This window comes from Protomyctophum bolini (assembly GCF_963924005.1).
Source record: "Protomyctophum bolini genome assembly, chromosome: 3".
NCBI lineage: Eukaryota > Metazoa > Chordata > Actinopteri > Myctophiformes > Myctophidae > Protomyctophum > Protomyctophum bolini.
Window position 1 is genome coordinate 44,118,766 of NC_137864.1, and position 21,834 is coordinate 44,140,599.

The 21,834-nt window shown below is 44.0% G+C and overlaps 1 protein-coding gene across 5 annotated transcripts in view; it reads left to right on the top strand.

Moving 5' to 3' along the window:
* fhip1aa (FHF complex subunit HOOK interacting protein 1Aa) overlaps positions 1-21,834 on the top strand; it is a 68,948-nt gene that overhangs the window by 24,710 nt on the left and 22,404 nt on the right. For 4 of the 5 annotated variants that reach the window (XM_080760200.1, XM_080760202.1, XM_080760203.1 and 1 more), the window contains exons 2-7: positions 8,541-8,864; positions 15,376-15,753; positions 16,601-16,861; positions 20,199-20,357; positions 20,829-20,915; positions 21,372-21,539. In XM_080760200.1, coding sequence (XP_080616326.1) covers positions 8,748-8,864; positions 15,376-15,753; positions 16,601-16,861; positions 20,199-20,357; positions 20,829-20,915; positions 21,372-21,539 — 1,170 coding nt within the window. In that variant the 5' untranslated portion in view covers positions 8,541-8,747. Of the gene's footprint in view, positions 1-3,295; positions 3,522-8,540; positions 8,865-15,375; positions 15,754-16,600; positions 16,862-20,198; positions 20,358-20,828; positions 20,916-21,371; positions 21,540-21,834 lie in introns of those variants that run through there. The other variant, XM_080760201.1, reaches the window with a different exon arrangement.

Below are 21,834 nucleotides of genomic sequence, written 5' to 3' on the forward strand. Positions count from 1 at the left end.
TTTTATTTGTTGGTGAAATTGTCAGTATATTTAGTCATCATAGGTTAGTTTTATCTAGTTTTTATTTAGTTAGTTTTCAAACATTTTCCATCATAGTTTTATTCGTAAAAAACAACATTGCACAGGTGTACGTACAGCTGGTACAGTATGTCTTTTTCCACATACATTGTTTTCCATATGTGGTCCATAGTGCATACGATGGGTTGCAACAGGCTGTTTCACTGCCTTTTAGTCTGCAGAGAAGGAAGCAACATATTTTACTTGATTACCAAATTGTCATAATTGGATGAAGACCACCAAGCTGTAGACAGTCAGGATGAGACTGATATGTTGTCCTACACTGTAAACATACATGGCACGCACACACGCACGCACGCACGCAAACACACACACACACACACACACACACACACACACACACACACACACACACACACACACACACGTCGCACGCACACTGCACACGCACACACATATCCGAGTCACAAGAGACATTAGAATACCAATGTGAATTTGTGAAGACACTCGATCTCTCAGATTGCAAATGCACTTCAAGGCAAGCACTGATACTTTTACCAGTGAAAGAAAAGCCCTATTTGTGACTCCACTGCATTTCAGGTTATTTTAAGCAAGTGGAGCATCTCATTTGTTGGCAGCTCTGTGTCAGCATAAGTCTGTCTGCTATAGGCCCACCGTGGGCTCTCTGGGTCTGACAGCAGTACATCAATGACAGTAGGATTTAGGCCATAAGACTCATAACTTCTCTTAACTTAGCCAGCCAAGCACATTTCAATATGTACACTAAACAAGGATCCGTCTTGTGTAGAGACGTCCGGTGCCAGATCTTTGGCTCCGATCACGATTTTGTAGAGTCAGACCTCCGAGTTTCTATTTGAGAACATTTAACTTTCTAACTAAGCAAAAGAAACGACAACCAAACAGAAGTTTCTGATCATTTATTTTATTTCTAAAATGGGGTTAACATGCCAGGCGGGAGCCTGCATGTTTTGGAACAGAGTTCCACATTCCACTTGCATGATTTTGGGGATTATTATAAAGCTCTTGTATATTTGGTGTTTGTGTTGTAACTTGTTATAATCTCTAGGTTAGCTGGTTGTGAATTATAGGATAGGATAGGATATACAGTTGGCCTAAGATAGGATTCCACATCATGCTAATATTTTGGGGGAAATATTATGCCTACTTCTTCATATAAAGTATTTTCTGGCAGGGCGCTCGGGTGACACAGTAGTACAGTACGTACAGTACCTGCCCACCGCCGTTTGAATCCACAGCGGTGTGTCTGGCTTTGACGCTTGTCTAGGAACACACTGGCCTATGTTCAGGGGAGCCAAGCTCTCCTGAACTGCACATACACTGTCTCCTGCACATACTCCTACAGGCTGGCATTGGCATTTCATTGGACCACAATGGAAACAAGCTTTGTTTTAGTTTTTGTCTACCGGTATATATCTAGTTTATCTACATTGACATGTTTTATTGAAATGGTTTCTATCCATTTTATTCTACCAGTGGGTAGTGTTGGTCAGGAGGCTTGGGGTGGAGGAGGTGCTGCGTGCGCGCCGTGTGGGGAGGGGGGGTAATGGCTACTAAATAAAACAAAATTAAGTGTTTTCTGGTGGTCTGTCTGAACACTGATGCTGGCCATTAGATTGACTTTACCCATTTCCCACCTTATCTTCTCATAATTGCTCCTCACTAATGCTGTGTTGAGGTGGCACCATTTCTCTGGTCTATTCGCTCTGTGTCTTCTAGGCACTCGTTAATTCAACTTTTAAGTCAAGTTTATTTTTAAATAAAACAATTGACCACTTAATTAAGCCCAATTCAAAAATAGCAGATCCACGAGCTCACAACGAGACGCGTTGTGAAGCTTGTAGATCAGTGGTTCTCTCAACCAGTGGTCCGGGGACCACCAGTGGTCCTTGAGGGGGATCCAGGTGGTCCCCAGCTAAATTATGGAGAGTTAATGGTATAACCAAATGGACCCCTATAGATCTTGAGAGCGTAAAATGAAACCCGTAGGGGACCCGTATAACGGTATAGGGGTCCATTTGGTTTCATTTTACACTCTCAAGAGTTAAATTATTGTTAAACATCTGCATTACTTAACTAAAACTTACAAGAAATCTACATAAACCTGTAGAACCAGTAATTGTTATTTTGATCAACATTTACCTCTTTTATATATAGCAACATCAATACAGCATGGAAGTGTGGACAAAATCCTATCCAACGACAACAAAATATCTTCGGTCTGAGAGGCTAAAAACCTCATCAAATGGCGATCCGTGGCTCAAATGCTGAATCAATAAATGGGCCTTTAACCCATTTAGGCCTGACCTCGAAATTAAAAAAAAAAAAACTTCTAAATCCTCCAGTTTTCTGAAATAAATATTTTCACGATTAAAAAAATATAGCAGACCTACAGTACTCGGTGGCGCGCTATGATGAGCTTCTAGATCTGCTATTTTTCAATAGCTAAATTATAACGATGTTTAAAACACAAAAAATGGGTTAATACAGAAAGGGTTGAACACCACTGTAGATATTTAGCTCGACATGCCGTCAGAGTAGACCTCTCTGGAGTGCACGTAGCAGGTTGCAGTTTGAGCTCTGCATTGCCTTACAGGACGACATCACATGACTCCATTCCCATGGTCGGTGCCTCAGTGCTTGTGTCAGAGAGCGGTCAGAATGCTGGGCCTCGCAGGGTTACGAAGGGAGACCAATTATACTCCCGTCACTAATTGGAGATGACAATGTTGTAATGCTCCTGCATGCGAGCATGGCAAACATGATCATGTAAGCATATTACACAGTAGTCCAGAGTTGTTTTTGACTGTTTCATTCTTGCACGGGTGTGGCTGATATGTCACTCGATTGTCTTTCTCTGTTGATCCGAATATCAGTTATTTTTGTCGAGCGCCATCGTCGCAAGAAAAAAGGCGTGCGGTGTTTGATGGGGTTCTCAGGGGTCCCCAGCTAAATTAGTTAATGTAGCATTTTTCTTTTTTCTTAATCTTTGAAAAATGTTGAATATTTTTTAAACAACACAAATCTTGTATGAGACAAACTACTGGCACAAACAACTTAGTTTTTGGGGTCCATGGCCAAAAACCTGGGGGTCCATGACATGAAAAAGTTTGAGAACCACTGAATTAGTTCCCCCCCCCCCCCCCCCTCTCTCTCTCTCTCTCTCTCTCTCCCCCTGTGACCTCCACTCCCCATCCAGTGGCGTTCTAAGCTGCTTACTCATGTCCAGTCATTTCCTCACATACCTCGCCTCCGCTCGCACACAGCCTGGACTTCACACCGTCAGCCGCTCTCAGCTCGGAGCAATCGTTCTTTCTCTCTTCTCACCCCCGAAGCCTTCACCGACGGGACAAGGATGAGGCCAGCGGGGCCCTATACGCTTAACCATTTCTGACATTTCTTTCAGTCAATGTTTCATTTAAAAAAAAAATAGAGACTTCCCAAGCCGCCATGCTCCAGACGAGGTAGGAGGAATTCCGCCAAAATGGTTTCCGACACAGTTCTCCTTCTCCCCTGCCCCTCTTCCTAAAATTCTTTCAGAAAAAAGAAAAACGACCCACTCTCTTGCGAGCTTTACATTCTTTGCCCTAACTCAATGCAGATGTTAGCACAGTGGAGAATGCGTGTCTACTATTGTCTCTCTGGACTGTGGCGTTTCTGTGGCATTGGTGTAGAGTTATTCAAAAGTAGAGGTTGTGCCGTGATTGGCCGAGAGGCCGTTTTTAAGAGGGGGGTGGAACTTAGAAGCACTAATTTGGTGCTGTGGCGTGCGTGCATCTGCTTGTGTGTTCGTTGATTCACTGATGCCCGATTTGCTGTGTCATGCACCAAAAACAGCAGATCTGCAAGCTCACAACGTGTTGCACTGTGTGACATGTTGTGAGCTTGTATATTTGCTGTTTTTGGTGCTCAACAAAAAATAAATCGGCCTTTACAGTTGGTCTCCATGTGGTGACATGGGCTGTCTTTCTGTACTGTGTATCTCGTGCAAGCGATGAACTTTGTTCTACAGTAACATTGTTTTTACGCGGATATATTCAGTGTTGTCTTGTATCCTTGCCCCGTACTGTATAATTAAAGATGCATACCGGTAGCTTTCTCGCACAGTAAAATGTCACCATGGAGCTCTCTCTGTGTTGTCTGAAGTGTTTTGTCTCCACCGACACAGTCACAGTTAAGTGGAATTGTCGTCAAGTTGAAATACCATTATTGTGCATTGAGGGGAGTTCAGTTTATTCTTATCTATACTATACCGATGCTGTGATTAGGCTTACATCAAAGTCTCTGATAAGGCAGGGGTAGGATCTGTAGATCTGTGGAGCAGGTATGCAGTCCTCATACAGGCACTGGGTGCATGACATCATTCCATACTGGAATGATAGTTATCATTGAATCCATTCACTTTGTGTCTGGGAGGAACAGAGATAAGGAGACGTTTACCCATTACCTACATCACTGGTTTCCAACCTTTTTATATTTTTCTTCTTACACTTACACTCTTACACTCCGAGATCTCCTACACATGCAAGCACATACACATGCATTATGTGTTTGCAGTGTGACAAATAGCCAAAATAGCCGATCCTCACGACTGCCTGACAAATATAGCATAGCAGTGGGCATGGTATTCTGGACCATAGACTGTAAAAAATATGGACAAAGCGTTCCCCGGGTCTAACATGAATGTAAAATGAAGCCTGAAATCCCTTGCACTGTAAGTCGCCATCTTTCAAGATCCGTTTGAGCCCAGTTTGGCCATTGGCTGGCCCAGACAACGAGGCGGGACTTCCCCCCTTCTTCTTCGCTGGTTTTTATTTTGACTCGAGTGGGTGGGGGATCCCGTTCATGAACTGTAACGGTAGCCACGCCCCTCAGAACATGCGCGACTTTATGGTCATTTTTTTTATAAATGGGGCCATCATTTTCCAAAAAGAATATTATGACATTAGAAATGAGACTTTAAACTAGTGACTGGAAGCGAAAAGTATTCATGACCATGTTTATTAAGGTAATACAGTCTAGGTGAAGTTGGGCCCAAATACATGGACTTCTATGGGGCTATGGGTTTTTTTTTGAGCCCAATGATAGCGCCACAACAGGCCATTATATGAACTTTCATTTCCTTAGTGGCTTCACAAAAAATCTGTCTGACTGCCCCCCTGTTCTGGACCCACTGAAAAATTACAAAAATATTGAGATCAATTATTTGAAGCCTAGAGTCAAGCCAGTCCCATATTGGGAAACACTGAGTAACAACAAGTGCGAGTATTTAAGTAACAAGAAGGAATGGCAACATATAAATCAATGAGTAATTTCCAATATTTGTGTATGTACTTTTGGTTGACCTTTTGTCTGTTTGTGAAATGTCCCATACTAAAGGTTTTGACTTGGCAGGACTGAATGGGTCTCCACTGAGTGCATAAATAAGGAATTCATATTGTTTGGAAAAGACACCTCACTCCTTCCACTGCCATGTGTTGTCAAAGAAACTCTTTGTAATATTTAACAGCAATGGCTTGGCCTCTCCAGTTAATGACAAATTTGCCGTTTCTACGTTCTAAGGTAGAGGGGGGGGGGGGGGGGGGGGGGGGGGCGACTGTGTCAAAGGCTTGTCACCTCCTCCTTCACATTCAATAGATCCCGTGATAATTTGTGGCCAGATGTCATTTCTTGGGTTCTAGTAGGACTGTAGTAAATAAAATAAAAAGTAATCGCTATAAAAATACATATTTATACCCATGTTTGAATGCTCCCGCCCCCCTCTCAAAAATATCTAGAATCGCCAAAACGGAAGAAAGCAGCAAATGAAGAAAAAATAAATGACACTCATCTTTTACTTTCTCTCTAATAACAACCTAAAACATGAACCTTGGTTGAAAAAACAAAAGTTGCCCTTTAAAGTGAAATGTCCCCTTTTAATTAAGTAAGTGAAATCCTCTCTGATGTTAAATGTGGCCAAGAGTTATGTAAAAGTGACTGAGAGCGCTGTTGTTTTGCATACCATGCATACACAGACTGTCTGTTGTTTTGCATACCATACATACACAGACTGTCTGTTGTTTTGCATACCGTACATACACAGACTGTCTGTTGTTTTGCATACCGTACATACACAGACTGTCTGTTGTTTTGCATACCATGCATACACAGACTGTCTGTTGTTTTGCATACCATGCATACACAGACTGTCTGTTGTTTTGCATACCATGCATACACAGACTGTCTGTTGTTTTGCATACCATGCATACACAGACTGTCTGTTGTTTTGCATACCATGCATACACAGACTGTCCCCTCGGGTCCTTGAGTGGGCCCCCCCTCGGGTCCTTGAGTGGGCCCCCCCTCGGGTCCTTGAGTGGGCCCCCCCTCGGGTCCTTGAGTGGGTTCCAGGGGGTCCTCTGCAAAATTCTTGATAGTTGGGGAAATGGACACAAGAAGTCTGTCATTGAGAAAGTGTATGAATGGAAAGAAATGGACCCTCACGTGTCCATTTACAGTTCTCGTTACAAGTTTTGTACAGTTATGTACAGAGTTACAGGATGAGGGTCCGTGGTCGAATATGCACACCAAACTTTAGGGTCCTTGAAATTAACAAGTTTGAGATGCATTGCGTGTGCGCGTGTGTCCCTGTCCTTTTTAACCCATTCTGACCTGAGATCAGATTCGTACGAGGTTTCCACTGGACACACACTGGTCTGATGAACCCATTCTGACCTGAGATCAGATTCTAAAAAATGTCAGTCGTTCTTCGATTTTTCAAAAATAGCAGACCTACAAGCTCATAGCGCGCCACTCGGTGGCGCGCTATGAGCTTGTAGATCTGCTATTTTTCAATAGCTAAAGCATAACATGATGCTAACACCAAAATGGGTTAACGGAGTCATGTGACCTGGTATTGTTCTGCCTCTGTCTCCCCGCATGCTTGTCATAACTACCTACTGTGTGTGTGTGTGTGTGTGTGTGTGTGTGTGTGTGTGTGTGTGTGTGTGTGTGTGTGTGTGTGTGTGTGTGTGTGTGTGTGTGTGTGTGTGTGTGTGTGTGTGTGTGTGTGTGTGTGTGTGTGTGTGTGTGTGTGTGTGTGTGTGTGTGTGTGTGTGTGCGTGCGTGTGTGTATTACTATACTTGTGAGTGCCAGACGTCCCCACATCATGTATAGTAGATTTGGAGAAATTGAAACTGTGAGGAAAATGTTCCTGTTCCTCACAAGAAATCTTTTCATTTTTATGGTTAAAAGAGATGGGTGGAGTTGGTCTTATAATTATAGGAAAGGTTCAACTTGGGGTTAGATTGAAGCATTTAGAGGCTGGTTTTAGGGGTTGGGTCATAGATTTAGAGGTTGGGTTTAGGGGTCGGGTCATAGAGGTCATTTAGAGGTTGGGTTTAGGGGTCGGGTCATAGATTTAGAGGTTGGGTTTAGGGGTTGGGTCATAGATTTAGAGGTTGGGTTTAGGGGTCGGGTCATAGAGGTCATTTAGAGGTTGGGTTTAGGGGTCGGGTCATAGAGGTCATTTAGAGGTTGGGTTTAGGGGTCGGGTCATAGATTTACAGTGGTGGAAAGTAACATTACCAGAAAGTACATTTACTTAAGTATTGTACTTGAGTACGATTTTGAGGTATTTATACTTGCTCGAGTATTTTTAATTTCCAATACTTTTACTTCTACTCCACTACATCTCAGAGGCAAATATTGTACTTTTACTCCACTACAATTATTTGAAAACTTTAGTTAGGCCTACTAGTTACTTTGTAGACTTAGTTTATTGTTACAAAACACGCACGCAGACACCACGGGTGATTTGTAACCCGCAGCACGGGTCACTCATTTTGTGTGTGTCCGTGGCAAAAGAATTTCACAAAAATGGCCACCACAAGCCAACATAGCGAAGCCAACAAGGTGCTCCTCCTAACTTTTAAAGCCCTAAATGGACTTTCTCCACCATACATGTCCAGATTAATAAAAACATACACCCCCCCCCCCCCACGATCTCTACGCTCCCAAGATGCTGGAAAACTCACAGTCACATATTAGCACAATAAAATAACGGTTTTGGGGGGCAGAGCATTCACACACCGTGCCCCCTGTCTCTGGAATGCTCTCCCACACGCAGTTAGAGATGCCAACTCACTAGACATTTTTAAATCTACCCATGTTTTTTTCCCTGCATTATTTAGTTTAACTGAAATCACTATACTCACCTTGCTCTGCCCTGTGGTTTTAAAACCCTATATTAATGCATTTTTACACCTATCTGTTGATGATCTATAGAGGTGTCCTGTCGCATGGTACTTATGTCAGCCATGTGTATTGAATTGGCACATTCTGTTATGCTTTACTGTGTTTCCTTGCTGTTTTGTTTATTATTGTGTTTTTTGCCGTGTTGTTGTGAAGTGCACAGAGTCTCCTTGGAGTGATGTTGCACTGATGAATAAAAAATAAACCGAAACTGAACTGACGATTATATCTGTCTGTGTTTTCTCCCCAGATCCCCCGCCTTGACCGGCTGGTTGTGGTAATGGTGGCAGCCGGCCAGCAGTGAAGACGGAGGACGCCCACCCCCCCCCAATCCTCCTGTGAAATGGTTTAGTCAAACGGCCGTAGCCCCTGGTCAGCGTGACATGGTTTAGTCAAACGGCCGTAGCCCTGGTCAGCGTGACATGGTTTTGTCTGCGGCGTAGCCCTGGTCAGCGTCATGGCCTCCATGGTGGCCAACGGCAGCAGAGACGCTGGGCAGCAGCAGCAGGTTCTGGTGCTGAAGGGGGTGGACCCAGAGACCTGCATGATTGTGTTCAAGAACCACTGGGCTCAGGTAAATCACCGTCGTTAGTGGGTTTGATGTATTCAGTCATTGGTGGAAAAAGTACTGGAATGTTGTTCTTAACTCATTTTGGGGCGGGAACCCCCTTTTGGTGTTTTAAACATTATTTTATAATTTAGCTATTGAAAAATACCAGATCTATAAGCTCGTAGTGCGCAAATCATTGGATATATATTTTGGAATATAACATTTAACATTCAATGATGTTTAATGATATAACATCATTGAATATAACATTTTTTAACTAAAATATTTGCTTCTGGGGGGTCTCTGGAACAACATATTTTGAGATGGGGGTCCGTGGTAACCTGACGCTGCCAGATCCAAAAAGCTTGCTACACAAATTTGTTTCACAGCTTATTTGGATCTGGGATCGCGGAAGCAAATTCGATGACGGGGCTGTTCCTTTTTTTCAAGATACATGGTAGATGATTGGATGGGAGCGTCTGTCTATCACCGTGTGGGCGTGCAAACACAACCAATCATATCGACGTGTCTATATACCGTCACATCCGCATCCCGCCTTTAGCTCACGCTGATTGGTTCGGTACGAAGCAGATCTGACTCAGGGCTCAACTCCGTCAGAGATCCCAGATGAGTGTTGTGTTGGGGAATATGTTTCCGCAATACCGCCCTCATCTGGCAGCGTCAGGTTAGGTCCGTGGCCCAATAGAGATAATTCTGGGGGTCCTTGACATGAAAAAGGTTGAGCACCACTGACATAGAAACATGGGTTTTTCAGAAAAATGTTAGGATTTAGAAGCCTTTTTTTTAATCGACCTCAGTCCTAAATGGGTACTCTGTTGCAAGTCCGGAGTTCCAAATTTACTTGAGTAAAAGTACAAAAGTATTGGTTTCAAAATGTACTTACTGTAAAGTACCAAAATAGAAAGTACTTATTTGCAAGATTGTCCTAATACAAGTTTTCACATGTATACAAATCTTTATAGAATAGCAGATCTACACGCTCACAATGTGTTGCATTGTGAGCTTGTGGATCTGCTATAATATATATAGGGCTGAAGTGGTTACTGTATATGTTTTGTAATAATAATCAAAATCAAATCAAAGTAACTAATAACTAAAGCTTGTAGTGGAGTAAAAGTACAATATTTGCCTCTGAGATGAAGTGGAGTAGAAGTAAAAGTATTTGGAATTAGAAATACTCCTACTCCCAAAGTTAATAACAAAGCAAAATCAGAAGATGGGGGGAGACCTCTGCTGCTCCAACATTCTACAGAGATTTTAAGTTTATTTTAAGTTTAATAATAATCCTCCACCTTTAAATGAACGCTGATGATTTCCGTCATTCTAACTTCCCAAATCCCCAAATCCATCTAGTCTTATTACACCCAACCCCCCCCATCAGCATGTAGACAGACTGCCCTAGTTAATATCCCAATGTAGCTTAACTTCCCAAGTTCAAACCGGTGAGGCTTAATTTGCCCAAAAGAAAAGGTTTTCCAGCTAAGCTGGTTCTCAAAGTTTCTTTAGTAGAGGGTGACTCAGTAGCGGAATGATTAGGGCACATACCACCACATGGGCACAGAATGCCTCCATCAGTGTGTCCACGGATTGATTTGACTTTATTATTGAGGAATTCGACTTTATTTGAGAACCGCTGTGCTACACAAAATAGAACAGAGCTTTCATTAGAATTATTGGTAACACCTGTGGCACATTTTTGGCGTTTCGGTCTTTTTCTTTGGTGGACTTATCTACTTTGTATATTTATTTTGTTTGAGAGTGTGTACACACAGGGTAGTGGGTACTAAATATTAATGCAAGAATCATGGGGGTCTTTGAAATGAAAATGTTTGAGAAGCAGGTGTGTGTACCTCTGTGGGAGTTGGTGCCGTGCAAGGCCTTCTCTTCACCACAATGCAGTATGGATGTTTTACCTACGCATGCAAGTCCAAGTTTAATAGCTAATAACAGTAAAATATAAATGAACCACTTCAGCCTATTTTAGACTTTAGAAGTATTATGTGTCATGCAGTGAAAGGAGTCGATTTACAAGCTCACAACGGGTCACATCACGATGTGTTGTGAGGTTTTAGAGTAGTGATTTTTTGGCAGTCCTTCTTTAGTTGTTTAATTTTTTATTATACAGGAGTAAGGGAAGGTATTGCATACTGTAGGAACACAAGGCTTAACATAACACATAGGCACAGAGTTTGAGTCTGGCAGGTGTGCAGATTTAAATATATTCGAGTCAGGTGTGCAGATTTAAATATATTCGAGTCAGGTGTGCAGATTTAATTATATTCGAGTCAGGTGTGCAGATTTAATTATATTCGAGTCAGGTGTGCAGATTTAAATATATTTGAGTCAGGTATGCAGATTTAATTATATTCGAGTCAGGTGTGCAGACTTAAATAGCACAATGTAGGCTAATCTCTTGCAATACGGTTCTTGATCACTGATTACAATATAGTATCTCTTTCTCTCTCTCTCTCTCTCGAATGCTCAATGCGTACTTAATTGCATGCCGATATATCCAAATATCCAATCTACAAGCTTGATTGATTGATTGATAATTTTATTAGACAATAAGATGCAAACAGTGCAGTGTACAGTCAAGCACAGCATTGGTCCAAAAGGACCGCACCGAAGAAAGACCTTGCGGTCTTGTTTCCATTCGGGTCCCAGCTCACAGCGTGTCACATGATGTGAGATTGTAGATCCTGCTACTTTTATTTTTTTTCTAATATATTTTTTATCCCACGATTTTGTAACACATTTTTCACCCCTGTGTCAATTATCTAATGTGATCCTGGGCTCTACACACCCTCCACCAACCTAGTCCCCATATATGGGGGACAAGGGGAGAGCAACGGACTTGAACTCATGCTTCCTTCATGCCTGAGTGTCCAAGTTGCTCCTTTACACCTAACAGGGGGAGTTTCCCTGGTTGGACGTAGCGCGTGGAAGGAACACGTTATTCCAACCAGTTCCTTTCCCCTCCATCAGGCGCCCCGGCTGGCCAGGGGGAGGCAGTTTAGTGACCAGGATTACTGCATGTTTTTTGTGAGGGTACCTACCCTAGGGGACACGGGGAGAACATGCAAACTCCACACAGAAAGGCCCGTCCTGCTACTTTTTGGCACGCTGGTGCGCAACTAAGTTTAAACCAGGCTTTTAGTCTAGTTCATTTTCAATGAGAGGAATGAAGCTGGGGGGGAGAGACGGCGTAGTAGGGAGTGGAGGGTGGATGAAAGGGGAGGTTTGCACAGGCGGGTGGCAGAGGAGAGATTCCATTCTGACCAAGCATGCACAGCATGAGAGAGGGTGCCCAATGTACAATATTTATATATCGTCTCTATCAGGTCACGTGATCTCTTTCAACATCTCTTTTTATCTTTTTTTTCTCAATTCCACACTTTTCAGATCTATATCGTCTCTGTCGGGTAGAAACCTCAGATCTATATCGTCTCTTTTGGGTAGAAACCTCAGATCTATATCGTCTCTGTCGGGTAGAAACCTCTCGCTTTATATAGTTTGTTTAAATTTGGAGATAAGATCTACCCAACAGTGACGATATAATTTTATTTTTTATTCTTTTTTTAGCACGATATAAAGACAATACAATAAAAGAACATGAACATGATTGAAAACACTTGATTGACGTATGACATGATAATTATCGAAAGTGGATTGTCAACATACATAGATTGGCATATAAGCTTCTACACTATTATCTAGAAAGAGCGTAATGAATAAATAATCTTTGCCCCGTCAGAGATAACCAGACAGATAACAGGATAACACAGTGAACCTCCCATGGTGTGTGTTGTGTGCTGTAACGGACCCGTTCTGCTGGTCATGCTTCACCTGGGTGTTCTGTTACTGGGTGAGCCACATACGCCATCATCGCTATGGCAGCACAGGCAGGCCGGGGACACTGGGGCCATTGTTGTTCAACTCTGGGGATGGTCTCTACTCAAGAGACTGACATACACACACACACACACACACACACACACACACACACACACACAGACACACACATGCACACACGTGCGCGCACACACACACACACACACACACACACGCACACAGAACAAGCTAGTGCCTGTCAACACAATGGACTGCTTCACTGCTCTGCCAAACAGAGCTGACCTCTACTGGACTTGACCTAGTTTGCACATCACAGATGAATCTGATGACGGGACGACGCGGGCATGTGTTTTTGTACAATGTAACAGTTTAGGCGCTTAGCAGACCGCTCCTAATGCAGAGCGACGTGCAAAGTGTGAGATCTGAATCAGTAGAGTAAGCATGAACTCTGGTCAACAGACTAACTCTGGTCAACAGACTAACTCTGGTCAACAGACTAACTCTGGTCAACAGACTAACTCTGGTCAACAGACACAGACTAACTCTGGTCAACAGACTAACTCTGGTCAACAGACTAACTCTGGTCAACAGACTAACTCTGGTCAACAGACTAACTCTGGTCAACAGACTAACTCTGGTCAACAGACTAACTCTGGTCAACAGACTAACTCTGGTCAACAGACTAACTCTGGTCAACAGACTAACTCTGGTCAACAGACTAACTCTGGTCAACAGACTAACAAGGTACATGTAGTCGCGTAAGTAAGAACAATGTACGTACAAAGTACACCTTTTCATGCCAAGGACCCTCACATTGATGCATTTGGCCGCGGACCCCCATCTGAAAATGTTTTCTGCCAGGGACCCCCAGAAGATTTATGTAAAGCATGTATGTAGCGCTATATGAACTTGTATGTAAAGTAAGCCTTGCCTATCCCATAGGGCAGGAGCCTATCCCATAGGGCAGGAGCCTATCCCATAGGGCAGGAGCCTATCTCCTGTTTCTGTAGCACGAGGCGGCTTGATGCACAAGCACACGCCCTGGACATGACACTAGTCATATGACGCAGGGACTTATACCCCCAATCCAACCCTTGATGCTAAGTGTCAAGCAGGGAGGCACTGGGATCGAACCCCGACCTCTCAGTCTCAGGACAGACACTCTAACCACAAGGCCACTGAGCTGGTACCCCCTGAAGATTTATGTAAAAAAAAATAGTGAAGCGCTATGAGCTTGGAACACAGGTTCTTTTTTCCATGTCCTGAAGAGTAACAGTTTACAGACATACAGCCTTTGCGCCCCACAGTGACCAATGACCATATTATACCATTGCAGTTATTTGCAGTTATTTGAATGAAAAGGGGTAGGTTGAGTCTCCCCTGGTATGACACCACCACGCCAAGCAAGCACACAGCGCTGCTGCTGACCCACATTTACTTCTATAAAAAGAAAATGCTGACTCATAACACCATATGTTATGTTAAGGGGTTTGGGAAATATACTCAAGCACGTGTTTTCTATCACGCATGATTGCCACATTACACTGTACTACTGCATAATTCAGCACGTGCACGCGCACACAAGCACCACACTACACTACTAATGTTACAACTGCAAGGGAATGTAATTGACTAACGCGCTACCCGCGTTTGATGCTTTTGCCTGATAGTAATAAAGGGGGAATTCAGAATTCAGAATGTCAAACAAAAGAGGCGTGTTAAAAACCCATATTGACAGGACAGAAGCCGAGGGGAAAGCGGTGAGGTCAGCTGGGACAGGCGAGGCCATATAGAGGCCACTGTGGCCACAGGGCATATCATTAGTTTGAGCATAATAAGAGGCCAAACGCACACAAATTCCTGCCCAGCTTCCATCGTAATTAAAATCCAAGTGCACATAATTTTATCCTTTCTCTATCCTTTAATTTACCGGTATCTCCACTGTAACTGTCCAATAAACCAAGAAATGCACTGATTTTTGTACTTTGTACTTAGAACTGACTTCTTGCAGTCCCTGGCACAACATATTTCCAGATCAGATGAGAGGTCTGCGACCAAATGTATATTCATTTGGTGCTCCTTGACATGAAAAGGTTTGAGATCCTCGTCTAATTAAAAATCACACCCGTGTGAACTGAGTGGTGCAACATAATTGTTACATACACCAGTGATTTTCAAACCTTTTCATGTCAAGGACCCCCCAAATGTATACTGATGAGCCCGCGGACCCCCATTTGAAGAGATATGCCAGGGACCCCCCATAAGAGAAGATTTTGACGGCTCTAGCAGTGATTCTCAACCCGTTTAATTTCAAGGACCCCCTTGTTTGACATGCATATTATTTCTATCTCTGGGACCCCCGAATTATATTGTAAAATCAATGTTAATGTCCATTTGTACACTCTCAAGAGTTACAGACCCATAAGGGTCCAATTGGTTCCTAACTATCATTTAGCTGGGGACCCCCTGGAACTCCCTCAAGGACCCCTTGGGGGTCCCCGGACTCCACTTTGGGAACCTCTGACATACACCATTCTGTGAAATGATAAACAAGTTTAGAAAAAGTTTAGAAAAAAAACCTGCTGACATGAGCTTATTATGTTACACATATATCTTTATATCATAAATACTTAACCCCTCGTCGTCCTCCGGGTTCCAACAGGTGGTGAAGATCCTGGAGAAACACGACCCGCTGCGCAGCGCCTCCTCCCTGGGGCCCATCCCCGGCGACGAGGCGAGCGCCGTGCAGAACTACGTGGAGCACATGCTCTTCCTGCTGATGGAGGAGGAGGCGGGCCAGGCGGGCGCCATGGGCCCCATCCTGGAGTTCGTGGTGCTGGAGAACGTGATGGAGCGCCTGTTCGTGTGGAGCCTCCGCCGGCAGTTCACGGACGACATGAAGCTGGAGCAGCTGAGGATGTACGAGATGCTGGTGGGCGGGGCGCGCCAGCCCCTGCTGCACCACAAGCCCGTGCTGCGGCCGCTCATGATGCTGCTGTCCTCCTGCTCCGCCGCGGGCGCCGCGGGACAAGCGCCCGAGGTCAGTACTCCAATGTTTTGCTCGAGTTAGTCGCTTTCCCTCTCGTTCACGAGTTACACGAGTTAATTAGCCCTTCGCTAAATCCCATACCCAAAAAGCGATTGTCCAATGCCAATCCAAATGGTTTAGCAACTGTTGCTATGCAGGTCAAGCCTTTCCCCAACTCATAGCTGTCAGTGTTATTTTGCATGGCTGTGTTGTTGAACACATGTATACAGTATACAGCTTAACATCGAGACCCTTACGGGTCCATTTGGTTTCATTTTACGCTCTCAAGAGTTAGAAGAATTAATATTTTGATTGATGTTTGCCCGTTATATCTCCTAAATGGTACGTACCACATCAATACAGCATAGAAATGTGGACAGAAATCTTAAAATGATCCCTGGCTAATGAGACAAATGTGTCTTAAAACATTATACTTGCCTCTATTACTAAAAAAATCACACCCGTGTGAAGTGAGTGGTGCAACTCCGTGTGGGGGTTCCTTTAGGAAGTATTAAATTCCATACTTCCATAGGGCTAGACGACACATGGGCATATGACATCATCAACTTGCGACGGGAGCAGTCCCTATTGACTGAAAGATTCTTTATTTATGAAAGAAATAAAATATTTAAGGTGTGTTATTTTAGTTTTAGAGGGCAAGTATAATATTTTAAGGCATATTTGTCTTATTAGCCAGGGATCCTTTTAAAAGTTTTGGGTCTTGAGAGGCTAAATCTCATCAAATGGTGGTCCGTGGCTCAAATGCAGAATAAAACAATGGACCCTATATGAAAGAGGTTGAAAACTACTGTTTTAGTTACATTCCCCCCCCCCCCCTCTCCCCCCCCCCCCCCCCCAGGTGGAGGCGGAGCTGGTCCTCCTGCTCCACCAGCTGTGCTGCGTTCTGGCCAAGGACCCGTCGGTGCTGGAGCTGTTCTTCCACACCAGCGAGGACCAGGGCGCCGCCAACTTCCTCATCTTCTCCCTGCTCATCCCCTTCATCCACCGCGAGGGCACGGTGGGCCAGCAGGCCCGCGACGCCCTGCTGCTCATCATGGCCCTGTCGGCGGAGAACGCCCGCGTGGCCACGCACGTCGCCGAGAACACCTACTTCTGTCCGGTCAGTGCCGCCGCGTGCTGCACAGAACACAACGTTCTGCACTCCATATTTGTTTGAGCCACACAGTGGTTCCCAAAGTGGGTTTCCGAGGGAGGGAGTTCCAGAGGGGTCCCCCAGCTAAATGATAGTTTGGAACCAGTACAAATGGAACCAAATGGACACTAACGGGTCTATTTGGTTCCATTTGTACACTCTCAGAGTTAAATTTACATTGATTTCACAATATAAATTGGGGCCCCAGAGGTAGAAATGCCATTCAATGGGGGTCCGTATTCCGTAGACTATAATGCATGTCAAACTGCGGGTCCTTGAAATTAAACGGGTTGAGAATCACTGCTAGAGCTGTAAAAGTATTCTCTTCTGGGGGTTCCTGGCATATCTTTTCAAATGGGGGTCCGCGGGGCTAATTAGTGTCTATTTGGGGGTCCTTGACATGAAAAAGTTTGGGAACCACTGGACTACTATAGTGCACACACGGAGCATAAAGTTCTGCAATTCATATTTAGTTGAGCCAAACACAGACACACTTTATCCACTTTCACTCCATATCATTTCCACAGCCAAAGGAAGCTAGTGGAGCACACCAACACTAGCAACCTACACTGTGCCAATACCTAATGAGAGAGAGAGAGAGAGAGAGGTCGGGAGTGAGAGAGAGTGCAAGTGACATATTGGATTTCAATAACACATTGCGTCTCACCCATACACAGCTGAGGCTGGGCGTTGTGCACGCTCTGTGGATGTGATGTAGGCTGCTTATGTAATAGGGTGTGATGATGTAAGGGCTCTGCGTTGGCTCTCTGGACTGAGCTACTTATGGCCGTGGCACAGTGGTTATAAAACATTTTCATGTGAAGGACACCCACATTTTCTTATGCCAGGGACGTGTCAAGTTTTAATAAATTATCCCCAATTTGTCAATTTCTTTCAATATCATTTAAAAATGCACTGCTTACTGGCTACGCAGTGCACAATAGATACAGTATTTACAGTAGGATAGTTTAAATATGGAGCATGAATCTTGCCACGGTGATCAATAAAGTATATCTTCATTTCAAACCAAATGGACCCTGGCATTCCCTGTAGATCAGATATTTTTTTTTGCACCACACCACATTGTCGTACGTAAATATTACACATGGCAACTGGGGCTTATTCATAGTCTATGTTTAGAGTGCTTCATTGTTTACTTAGCAGAAAGGAAAGTACAGTGCATGAGCAGACGCTCGGTGAGTGGACGTTTATCTGGCTGAATAGAGTTTCTCTGGCTAAGTAGAGTTTATCTGGCTGAATAGAGTTTCTCTGGCTAAATAGAGTTTCTCTGGCTAAATAGAGTTTATCTGGCTAAATAGAGTTTATCTGGCTAAATAGAGTTTATCTGGCTGAATGGAGTTTCTCTGGCTAAATAGAGTTTATCTGGCTGAATGGAGTTTCTCTGGCTAAATAGAGTTTCTCTAGCTAAATAGAGTTTCTCTGACTAAATAGAGTTTCTCTGGCTGAATGGAGTTTCTCTGGCTGAATAGAGTTTGTCTGGCTGAATAGTTTCTCTAGCTAAATAGAGTTTCTCTAGCTAAATAGAGTTTCTCTGGCTAAATAGAGTTTCTCTGGCTGAATGGAGTTTCTCTGGCTGAATAGAATTTGTCTGGCTGAATAGTTTCTCTGGCTAAGTAGAGTTTCTCTGGCTGAATAGAGTTTCTCTGGCTGAATAGTTTCTCTGGCTAAATAGAGTTTCTCTGACTAAATAGAGTTTCTCTGGCTGAATAGTTTCTCTGGCTAAATAGAGTTTCTCTGGCTGAATAGAGTTTCTCTGGCTAAATAGAGTTTCTCTGGCTAAATAGAGTTTATCTGGCTAAATAGAGTTTCTCTGGCTGAATAGAGTTTCTCTGGCTGAATGGAGTTTCTCTGGCTGAATAGAGTTTCTCTGGCTGAATAGTTTATCTGGCTAAGTAGAGTTTCTCTGGCTGAATTGAGTTTCTCTGACTAAATAGAGTTTCTCTGGCTGAATAGTTTATCTGGCTAAGTAGAGTTTCTCTGGCTGAATTGAGTTTCTCTGGCTAAATAGAGTTTCTCTGGCTGAATAGAGTTTCTCTGGCTAAGTAGAGTTTCTCTGGCTAAATAGAGTTTCTCTGGCTGAATAGAGTTTCTCTGGCTAAGTAGAGTTTCTCTGGCTAAATCGTTTATCTGGTTAAATTGAGCTGATCTTTCATTTGGCAGACGACGACTGTAAGGTAGATTTGAATTGCAGATAGGGTTTAAATGAAAACAAACGGGGTAAATGGTATGCATGTTTTCAATAGAAACACATAACAAATCATACACTGACAGGGCTGCTTGTACCACTTGGCACCTAAGAGGCAAGCCATCTGTTCCTCTGTACAGTATAACTCCCGTATGTATTTATGTCTCTCAAATGTGTGTGTCCATCAGTGGTGGTGGGTTTTAACGCAAGTAAAAGTACCAATTCTACAAAGATCCTGTATTCACTTTTATTTCAACATTATGATTATTCATGATTTGTTTTCACCTAAAAACTAAGTGTTTTGAGTCCTTAAGGTTTATGGATGGATGGACTTGTGCCGGAGCTGTCCCCTTGTCCCTTGTTGTTTTCTGTTCAGGTGTTGGCCACAGGGCTGAGTGGCCTGTACTCACCACTGTCTGTCCTCTTGTCCCCTGTTGTGTTCTCTCCAGGTGCTGGCCACAGGGCTGAGTGGCCTGTACTCACCACTGTCTGTCCTCTTGTCCCCTGTTGTGTTCTCTCCAGGTGCTGGCCACAGGGCTGAGTGGCCTGTACTCACCACTGTCTGTCCTCTTGTCCCCTGTTGTGTTCTCTCCAGGTGCTGGCCACAGGGCTGAGTGGCCTGTACTCACCTCTGTCTGTCCTCTTGTCCCCTGTTGTGTTCTCTCCAGGTGCTGGCCACGGGGCTGAGTGGCCTGTACTCACCACTGTCTGTCCACTGTTGTGTTCTCTTCAGGTGCTGGCCACGGGGCTGAGTGGCCTGTACTCACCACTGTCTGTCCTCTTGTCCCCTGTTGTGTTCTCTCCAGGTGCTGGCCACGGGGCTGAGTGGCCTGTACTCACCACTGTCTGTCCACTGTTGTGTTCTCTTCAGGTGCTGGCCACGGGGCTGAGTGGCCTGTACTCACCACTGTCTGTCCTCTTGTCCCCTGTTGTGTTCTCTCCAGGTGCTGGCCACGGGGCTGAGTGACCTGTACTCACCTCTGTCTGTCCTCTTGTCCCCTGTTGTGTTCTCTGTCTCCAGGTGCTGGCCACGGGGCTGAGTGACCTGTACTCACCTCTGTCTGTCCTCTTGTCCCCTGTTGTGTTCTCTGTCTCCAGGTGCTGGCCACAGGGCTGAGTGGCCTGTACTCGTCGCTGCCCACCAAGCTGGATGTGCCCAGCGAGGAGTGGCACTGCCTCCACAGGGAGGACTGGCTCCAGATGCCCGCCCTCATCCAGTTCCTCAACTCCCTGGAGTTCTGCAACGCCGTCATCCAGGTGAGGAAGGGAGCTGATCCAGAACCACCAGAGCCTATGCTGTTGCTCCCTGTGCAGTAGACTTGTGCACAGTAAACGGAGATATTTTAATCTGGATTTAAATGAACCCCTCAGGATTTTACAATGTGTTTATATATCGTTGCTGTCTTTGTCTCCATTTTTTGTATTTATTATATATTTGTTTTTGGTAAATTAACGCCCTAAATGATCATACTACAGTGTCGCATAAAAGTATAAAAAGTAGCAGATCCGCAAGCTCTACTGTATATACTTATTTACACAAGATACATGTAAATCTTATTGTACTTGTCGCTGTTAATTTATGTATCCCCATGGGTATTTGTCTAATTATCACTCTTATTGAGACAGTAGTTTGTATATTTTATGGAAGTGATCTATTCCCTAAGTTAGGATTCTCTACTTTAACTAATGTTTGTGAACATGTCCATCTTGTGTCTGTGACGTTCCCAGGTAGCTCACCCTGACATCAGAGATCAACTAGTGGGATACATCTACAATGGCTTCCTGGTGCCTGTGCTGGCACCAGCTCTACACAAGGTCGGTCGCCATTGCCAAGTCTTATGGCTTACAATCTGGGACTTAAGTGTATAAAATGCTTTCTCAAGTAACCAATCTGTATGGTAGAGCAGGGGTTCTCAACGTTTTGGACTGGGAAGCCCCGGAAATGCTTTGGCCATGTCTACCCCTGTGGTAGAGTATGTTAATACAATATAAGCAGTAGATTAGGCACTAGATGCACTGCCAACTATATTGTAGTTCAGTACTTCAGTCATTGTTGTAATTACCTCTTCTATTCTTTGGGAGAGAGACGGACATGCAGAGACAATGGACATACAGTAATACTTATGGATTGTAGCTTTCATTTTTATCTATCAACTCTTGTGGACTTTTCATATTGTAAATTCCATTGACGTACAATGGACAAATGTGATGTGATGTAGACGTTTAATATATCCTACACACTCACGCTTGCCTCCTTCCCTGTGCGTATAGCTGACCCTAGAAGAAGTGATGACCACCACAGCGTACCTGGACCTGTTCCTGAGGAGCGTCTCCGAGCCGGCCCTCCTGCAGACCTTCCTGTCCTTCATCCTGCTCCACCGACACGAGAACGTGCACATCCTGGACACCCTGGTCAGCCGCATCAACACGCCCTTCCAGGTACTGTTACAGCGGGTCACCACGGTCAGAGACGTCTCTGTTTCCCTAAAGACGGGACCCAAGGATGGGTCGCAGGCCAATTTTTATGGATCGTCTTTTTTTTTGTATTAATTATTATCATTTTGAAACGTTGAGACTTAAAAACGATATCAAAGAAAGATCTACGAAATTCCATAAATTAGAAAACAAATGTAGTAGTGAAATTAGCGGGTCAACTGTTCCACAATTCCTGAATGCTATATAGTGTCTGGAACTAAGAATCCCGAAAAGCCGAGAATGGACGCTGTCATCTGTT